Here is a 9,686-nt window from a genome sequence, read left to right on the forward strand (position 1 = left end):
TTTCAACCGAAACAAATATACTCTAATATATTGTAATCATTCGTTATATTCTTTGAGCTCACTTGTTATAATATATTGTAAAAATACTCCAAAAAGTCAATCACAAATTATATGTAAGATTAGACAATGAACAAAAGATGGAATGATATATTGTGCTATAATCACTTTTTATAAAAGACACGAACAAAATTAATGGAAATGTGAGTTCTTTGAAGGGCTCACATTTTTTTAATCCGACTTCTATGTATAAAGATGATTAAAGTGAATAAGAAAAAAAGACAAAATAACCATATATAAAAAGTATATTGTAAAAATAATTAGATAAAACCACCTATTAACAGATATACTCCAAAGAGAAAGTCATAGATGTTTCATATATGCATATATTAAAGTTAAAGAAGAAAAACAGTCAATTTATGAGTCATTGAAAAGAAGTGGTGTATTTAATGGATACAATAAAAATAGATAATGAATTTTTTTACAGATTGGTATAGAAAGCAAAAAAGATGAAATAAAAATTCTATTGTATAAGTCATCCTTACATATTCCCAACTGTTTGAAATTCATAATAAATGGAGAAATAATAGCCACATTTGGATGTTCACCTAATTTTTAATACCACAATTTAGTTTGAGTTATATTTTCTCGGTGAATGACAAAAAATAATTTTTTGCATTTAAAATGAAGTGAATTATAAATTAAATTTAATAATCAATTAGTATCACGAAATTGCTCTAAAGTTTCCAAAATATTCCAATTTTGGGTAGGGGAGACTTTATTTAGATATTCATCAATTTTTCCATATAATAAAGGTAAAAAGATACATTGCAAGTCTTGTGTATTTTTCAGAAATTGAAAATGAAATGGCTAAATAAAAAACATAGGCTGAAATTTTTACAAGAAAAGTGCAATAAACAAATGTTCTTTTTTATTGAAAGTAAAAAGTTTTAGTTAACAAAAAATTTAAAAAAATTAAAGACCTTTAAAATTTAGAGACTTGCTTAACAACAAGAATGGTAATCCAATTTCATACAATAAATTAAAACAAAACAAAAATTATACAATTTTTATATTCTATAATTGTCCCTGTTTTAGGTGAAAAATTACTTCACATACTTACCAACATATATATATAAAAGATATTTAGTTATGACAACAATCCTTTAAAAACTGAAATTTTATTTATATGTATTATATGTGTAAATATATCACAATATAAATATTTTGTAAAATATTCTACAAACAAATTTAATTTAATAATATTACATACAGTGTGATTTAATTTAATACATACGTGTACAAAACAATTTACAATTTTTTTTCACACTATATACAAATTAATCTCTGATAACATATATACCAATATATAATTTAATTAATAACATTATTAGAAAAAAGTATATCCATATCCTTAATTAATAACTTATAATACCTTAATATCCATATCCTAAATTAATCTACTAATTAATAACTTATATACTTTCATGACATCTGTTAAGAAATTAATGAAAGTTGTATTTTTAATTTTTTGAAAAATTTAAACTTTACTTTTTTCAATGCAAAATAAGCTTTTTCTTTATACAACAAGCTTTTTCTTTTCAAACACTCATTAAGTGATATTTTGTACTGCCTTTTTTTCCAGTCCAAACATATATGGACCACAGGTCTACTACCAACAACCAATAGAGTGTATCTATATTCAATAGTATTAAATTAGAATCGAAACTTATACAAGTTAATTATAATAAAATTTATTATTATTTTAAGAAAGGAACTAAAAAAGTGTTATATCCATTTTATTAGCAAAAAGCTTTTTCTTTCCAAACACTCATAAAGTAATATTTTGCAATGTTTTCCAATCCAAACATATCGACCACAGGACAGGGCCTACCATCGGTCACCAAAAGTGGTACAAGGTAAATTATTATTTCTACTCCTCAGATTCATCTATCTTTTGCAATTTCACTTTATGTAATGGGATATCCTATCTTATGTGTGCATAGTAATTTTTAGGTGATTATTCATTTATCCTTAATATTTATTTAAAATATACAAAAATATTATTGAAATTAAGTTTCCTATAACATATTAATTTTATTTTTTCCTATAGATTTAGAGATTTGTGCTATCAAATTTTAGAATATAGTAAAATTCGAGATTATTGAGAGCGAAATAGCATATTCTTAATTTTTAGCCTTTTTCTTTATATCATCTCATTTTCATCTTAAATAACAATTAGTCTTAAGTGTACACAAATTTTACACATACATCTAAACATATTTTACTATCTGTTATGCCACTTTATTTTATTAGAAAAAAAAACATTCATTATTAGTGTAAACTAATTTTATACTTCAATTAAAATTAAATACGAGATATATTTTTTTAAGAAAAAGAGGTTATAAATATACATACATGACCAGATGATTGATTATTGTTGTACCAGTGTAAAATTACTTTACATTGTCAATATATAACCATTGCATTTCCATTTTATTGGTTTCTAAAATATCTATTAAAAAATTTATTATGTGATGTGAGCGCGTGTATAAATTTCTTTTCTTATTTTACTTTAAAAAAACATAATTTTTTTATAATAAAAATAATAATTACATTGATCAAATGTTTGAAGTTGTCTTAGGAGAGTTTCGAGCCGTAAAAAAAGAGATTTCGATTAATCTAAAATGTTGGTTAAAAAATACGTAGATCCAATGGTGTATTGTTTTTTTAAACTAAAAATATTAGTATAATTTATGGATGAAATTCTATTTTTTAGGGATCAAAATCTATTTTTTCATCACTCACTTTTAACTCTCTCAACCTACTATCTTTAACTCTCTCACACCTACCATCACAACTATACCATTACATATTGGGTAGATCCATTCCAGTTAACCAACTCGTGTATAACCAATTAATTGTTATAGTACACACACAATGGGGAATAAGTGGTATTTTAGGACTAAAAAATCCACATGTATGGGTACCCAAAGAATCCACATTAAATATGTGGTGAATAACTCGGTGGATGTTCATATATAAAATAAATAGATAATTAAATTATTCTCAATTAACGAAGTGAGAGTATGAATGAGAATAAGTAGGGTTTGGGCATAAGATTATAGTACCCGTTCCGATACCCGCGATTTAAAAAAATACCCAAACTCGTGTCCGTACTCTCTTGGGTATCAACTTTAATACACGTACCCTTATCCTCTGGGTACTTAAGTGTTCGTATTCATACCCGTTACCCACACTTTAACTAAAAAATCGATAAATAAATGATATTATTGTGATTAAATTTAAAAATGATTCAAATATCTTAAATCCGATCATAAAATATTATAAACCAAAATATTTTCTAACTCAAAACATTTCAAATGAACACTCGTTACAATACATATTTAAATATCCATAATAATATTTTGTGAAATTGCAAGTCATACGACAATATTATCTGAGATAATTGATAAGATATAACTATTAATTATAAAATCACAATTATTTACCTATTTATCATAATCAAATTCTTAAAAAATTTGCAAACGTTTATGTTTCAATTATAAATATTGTAATGGTCCAATGATATTAATAGATATTAAAACATAAAAGAAAACAATTAATTAAACTAAACGCTAATATAATAAATAAATAAATAATATATTTATATAAGTGCGGAGCGGGGTGAGTACTATAGTACTCGCTTAACTTTGCGGGTAATTACCCGTTCCCATGCCCATATCCATTATGCAGATTTTTACCCTACCCATTGTAAAGTTTTTTTTGCGGGTACCCCACTGAATATAGGTCTAAAGAAGTATATATATGGTGGGGTACCCTTACCTCAACAAATATACATAATTATTTTTATACTTTTACTAAAACATCTTATTCAAAATGTTGGTAGATTCACCATTACTATAATGTAGCAGTCTAGGGAGTTGCTTTTAGTTACTCAATTACAATTCCTTTAACCAATATTTGAATTAACTACCGCAACAAGTATTGAATTGATCCGTGCACTTATTTTTCCCAACCAAGAACCACGAGGCATCAATATTTTAATAAATTAAATTATGTACTATTTTTTCTATGTCTAAGATATTATTTTTTATTTTGCATTTATGAAATAGTCAACTGCATCTATTATTTTAAGACAGAAGGAATATATTTTGAAAGCAAGCAACAAAAACAATCCAAAGGAGTCAATACTCACAGAAGATGTCTAGTGAGGCTATGAGCAACAATGATAAGCTTCATGTCTTCATGTTTCCATTCCTTGCCTTTGGTCACATTAGTCCTTTTGTTCAGTTATCCAACAAGCTATTCTCTCATGGAGTTCAAATCACTTTCTTATCAGCTTCATCCAACATTCCAAGAATCAAATCCACTCTTAATCTCAACCCTTCCATCAAAATTATCCCACTTCAGTTTCCAAATGGCATAAGCAGTACTGCTGATTTGCCACCTCACTTGGCTGGAAATCTCATTCATGCAATTGATTCCACTCAACCTCAGTTGAAATCTCTTTTTCTAGAGCTTAAACCCAATTTTGTTTTCTTTGACTTTGCACAAAATTGGCTCCCAAAGTTAGCTTCTGAAGTTGGTGTCAAATCTATTCACTTCTCAGTTTTCTCTGCAATTTCTGATGCTTACATTATAGTGCCTTCAAGACTTGATGATATTGAAGGAAGAAGCATCACTTTTGAGGATCTTAAAAAACCACCACAAGGGTATCCAAAAAACAATATCTTCCTCAAGACCTTTGAGGCCATGGACTTCATGTTTCTCTTCCAAAAGTTCACTGAAGATATAACAGGATATGAACGTGCTCTACAAAGCCTAAGTGAATGTTCATACGTGGTGTTTAAATCTTGCAAAGAAATGGAAGGACCTTACATAGATTATATAGAAAAACAGTTTGGAAAACAAGTTCTGTCAGTTGGTCCATTAGTTCCAGAGCCACCAATGGATGTGTTAGAAGAAAAGTGGTTGAAATGGTTGGATAACTTCCCAGCCAAGACAGTCATATTTTGCTCATTTGGGAGTGAGACATATCTAAATGATGATCAAATCAGTGAACTAGCAACTGGGTTGGAACTCACTGGTTTACCATTCATTTTGGTTCTGAATTTCCCATCCAATCTGTGTGCAAAAACTGAGTTGGAAAGAACATTGCCAAAAGGGTTCTTGGAAAGAGTTAAGGATAGGGGAGTGGTGCATAGTGGTTGGTTGCAGCAGCAGCATATTCTGAAACACACTAGTGTGGGATGCTATGTTTGTCATGGTGGCTTTAGTTCTGTGATAGAAGCTATGATCAATGATTGTCAGCTTGTTCTATTACCTTTCAAAGGTGACCAGTTTTTCAATTCTAAGCTTATAGCCAAGGATTTGGAGGCAGGGATAGAGGTGAATAGGAATGAAGAAGATGGATTCTTTCATAAAGAGGATATACTTAAGGCAGTGAAAATTATCATGGTGGAGGATGAGAAAGAGCCTGGGAAGAGCATAAGAGAAAACCACATGAAATGGAGGAAGTTCATATTAAATAAAGAAGTTCAGGATAAATTTATCAAGGATCTGGTGGCTCAGTTGAAGTCTTTGGCTTAATTCACTTCCTCCTGATTGAAAATGATGTCTATGTTCTGCACTGGTTTTGTTTTTCTTTGTGTAATCGTTTAGCTTTCTACCACCTATTGTTATTGTAATAATTGTACTAGCAATGTTTACTTCCTGTCCTAGGCTGTTGTTTGTAATAAAACCAATTAATGCATGCGAGTTATCATGTGAAATATGTTGGTATCTATGGACCCACGGTATTAAAAAATTCTTACTTGACACCGGACTATGGACAACTTCTCTGTTACCTTGTTTTAATGCATTGTGTATGGTACGTGTAATCTATAAGTTTCACCAATCTACCTTTATGAACACATAAATATAAGTAACATATCAGAAAGCAAACAAAAGCATTCTACAACCCAGTAAACCTGGGGAAGAAAATCGGCTGCAACTTCACTAACTATTAAGAATAACATGAATTGAAAATTCAATAAAATAAAAGAGATAAAAATGAGAACTTATCTGTAGAATTTATAGCCATTATTGTAGTAGAAATCTCAACTCTACTCATACCTGATTTCAAATTTTAAAATACAATATTTAAAATACAAAATGTAATTATTTTTCAAATATTAAACTACGTTTCAAAAGTTTCATCAGAATTGAAAGTTTAGAAAATTTCAAACCTTTTGAAACTTCGAAGATGTTACTGTTTCAAACATTTTCTAGTTTCAAAAGTTTTGATATCGAAAATTTGAAAAATATATGTTTCGAAAATTTCAACTTGATCAAAAGGTTCGAAAATTTCAAAAATATTAACTTTGAAAATATGAAACATATGAAACATCAAATTAAGAAAAATTACTTACTTTTTTATATTTCAAAGATTTTTAAACTTTCGAATGATGAGGTAATTTCTGTAAGTTTTGAAAGAGAGAGTAAATAAATGAGTGGCAAATTTTTTTGAGAGTTTTATAGATAGTAAAAAGAACAACACTATATTTTCACTTGAGATGGGGGTGGGAGGTTAAAGTTGGAGGATGCACGGTTGAAACCTCCCAACAAAACATGCATAATTGGAGCTATCAAACAATAATTTCATACCACACATGTCAGATTAAACCATGAGAAAACATGATGCTTGAACCAGACTTTTCTTGCACTTAACCAGCTTCAAATTTTCAATTTAGCTACCTACCTTTACAATAGCCATTTCCACAGGGACATAATTAAATATTTTTTGGTTGCAAGACCACCAAAGAGTCCAGATACCTTCAATTGAACAAGTTTGTTCACAATTTTAGAGAACAGGATCGAGTATAGACCCCCAACAAAGTCATACCAAACATAATTGGAGCTATCAAACAATAATTTCATGCCACACATGTCTATGAATTTAGACATCACCCAAACAACATGTGAGATTAATAAAACCATGACAAAACATGATACTTGATCCAGACAAACCTTGAACTTAACCAGCTTCACATTTTCAATTTAGCTCCCTTCACAATAGTCACAACTTCCACAGGGACAAATTTAATTAACAAAAATGGTTGCGAGACCACCAAATAGCCCAAATAGCAACAAACCATATAGATTAACAGATACCATCAATGGAACAAGTTTGTTCACAATTTCAGAGAACATGATAGAGTATAGATTGATGGACACCCCCATTCAAGATTAGTTAACCATTGCCCCTCCTTCCGCTCACCCAAATCTGCCACCATGGCATTTGGATCACCAACAATCCTTTTTATATAGAGATCAGCAGCAATCCTATACAACCTATTGAACCCTTTGCATAATTTTATTCATTTGTTGCACAACAATTAAACAGAAAAGTAAAAGTCTTACAAGTAGATTAGGGATGGCATTAGTCCTTTTCTCAAAGTACTTAGCTAACATTAGGATAATGCATCAGCCTGTTTTCAACTGGATTCATCACCAAAATGGTGTTAAGCGTAAAACATACATATTGTTGATGTTGGCCTATTTACCGTCTCAAAACTCTCTCACCTTTAAGTTGAGACCGGCCTTCCAGACAACCATTTACCTCATAAAACAAACTATTCCTTGGCAAATAAGAATTTTGTTTTTTTCACTATGTTGTTTAATGAGTATTTGACTATGCTAGTTTCCCTTTTTTGGACAATACAACAAAAACAAACTGGAACTCACATCAGAAGAATGCACCTTTTTGGATTAGTTTCCTTCTCATAAAAGGCTATAGATACCTAAGTTCAGTGGACGAAATCTACATCTTAAAAATTTCTTATGTAATGAGCAAGATCGCTGACTACGTTTCATATGTTACAACCTCCGCCAAGAAAATAGCAACCAACCGAGTACTACTACATTTGATCAACAAATATGACTCACATATTACATACATGATAATACCGTTCTCAAATTCTTTAGAATTGGGGCACATAATAATAGCATTTGTCACTTCATTGTAATTTACGATATGTCATCTTGTGCAGATAAGGACCCTGATATTATGCCTGCTGGACAACAGACTCCAGTTCTTTCTTCTGCAACTTAGAGTATGCAGAAATCCAATTAAATCATAAAGTGCTTCAGGGAAAGCTATGAAATGAAAGTTATGATACATGGAAGTGCTTCAGGGAAGACAAAAATCCAATCAAATCAATTGGAATAAGAAATTCCAAAGATAAAGGATCGAATGGAAAGAGAGAGGTATAGAAGTGATAAAAGAACCGCTAGAAAATCATAAGAAATTAAATTAAAAAATGCAGCAAAACTAAACTTGAGATGATTGCAGATTCATTGAAGGTCCAATTGAAAAACTTATATTTAGTTTATACATCTCTCTGTCAAAACAAAGCAATCCCAGTCAGCAGAAAATGAAACCTGACAACAATGCTTGTAACTCTATGATCCTGTTATTTAGGCAACATTTCAAATCAAATTTCTGTGAAATATTAATACCTTGCAATTTTTCAGGTTGAATTTTATAATTTGACAACAAGCTTCCAAATCCATATCCTAAATTATGTTATGAAAGAGAACGTCAAATATAACCAGGACACCAATTTGAATGGCACCAACAGCTGAATAAGAAACAAGCCACAACATAAATTGACATCACAACCTCCTCAACATAAGAAATCACACCACCAACAAGCTCTTGCTTTTTCACAATTTCCACCCTTCACGATAAAACAAACTAAAGGTCGCGACATAGAACAATCACCAGAGTCTAGACCTTCAATCATAAATGCGGATTAATAATTCAAGAATTCTACATCAACATTAACTAACATTTTGGAATCTTTTTTCAAAAGATTTCTCGAATTATGTCTGTCATCTCATAAAGCTTCTCAAAATTTAAAGGAACACTTATATTTCCTAACAAGCTTTCTGATTTGCATCATTATAGTGTTTGAAACAATCTTTTGATAAATTTTGTTTGCCATCTCATAGACATTCACAAAATCAAAAGGGACAATTTATTTTCAAAATCACTTGCTTAACCATTCAAACAAGCATCACTCCAAGAATAGTTTGTTTATCAAATTCTGACACCTGGAAAGTAATCCAGGCTCAAATGTCAAATTTCTCATTCAAAGTGAGGGCAAGCATTCAATTTCCATCAAGGGCCAAATATTCAATTTTGCATCTAAGATAACCAAAGCACACCATCATCATCATCCCAATTTACCATTATAGAATAGGCATCATATAGTCATTGCATCGAGGGTCGTCTGTACTTGTATTTCAAGTTAAAAGTTATGAATAAACATTCATACTGATTTTTCTTATGAATTGAGATTTTTTTTTTTGTATACCATATTGTTTTATATAAATAAAGAATTCATATTACAAGCCACAATAGGGTCAACTGAACATAGCATCCCAACTTTATAATAGTTCATGTTTCATATGAATAAAGAATTCATATTACAAGCCACAATAGGGTATCTGAAAATAGCATCCCAACTTTATAATAGTTCATGTTTCATATGAATAAAGAATTCATATTACAAGCCACACTAGGGTCATCCGAACATAACATCCCAACCTTATAATATTTCATTTAGCAACTTCCAACCATAATGTTTCATATGAATAAAGAATTCATATTACAAGCCACA

The 9,686-nt window shown here is 30.0% G+C and overlaps 1 protein-coding gene across 1 annotated transcript; it reads left to right on the plus strand.

Annotated features, from left to right (window-relative positions):
* The first annotated feature begins 4,181 nt into the window (after positions 1–4,181).
* On the plus strand, positions 4,182–5,792 carry UGT79A5 (UDP-glycosyltransferase 79A6). The gene has a single exon (XM_004496028.4). The coding sequence runs from the start codon at positions 4,222–4,224 to the stop codon at positions 5,608–5,610; it is 1,389 nt and encodes a 462-aa protein (XP_004496085.1). The 5' UTR covers positions 4,182–4,221; the 3' UTR covers positions 5,611–5,792.
* The last annotated feature ends 3,894 nt before the right edge of the window (positions 5,793–9,686 follow it).

Source organism: Cicer arietinum, chromosome 4 (genome assembly GCF_000331145.2).
Source record: "Cicer arietinum cultivar CDC Frontier isolate Library 1 chromosome 4, Cicar.CDCFrontier_v2.0, whole genome shotgun sequence".
NCBI classification, from domain to species: Eukaryota; Viridiplantae; Streptophyta; class Magnoliopsida; order Fabales; family Fabaceae; genus Cicer; species Cicer arietinum.

What these genes read in the sequence shown, in the direction of transcription:
- UGT79A5 (XM_004496028.4), top strand. Translation starts at nt 4,222, where the DNA reads ATGTCTAGTGAGGCTATGAGCAACAATGATAAGCTTCATGTCTTCATG.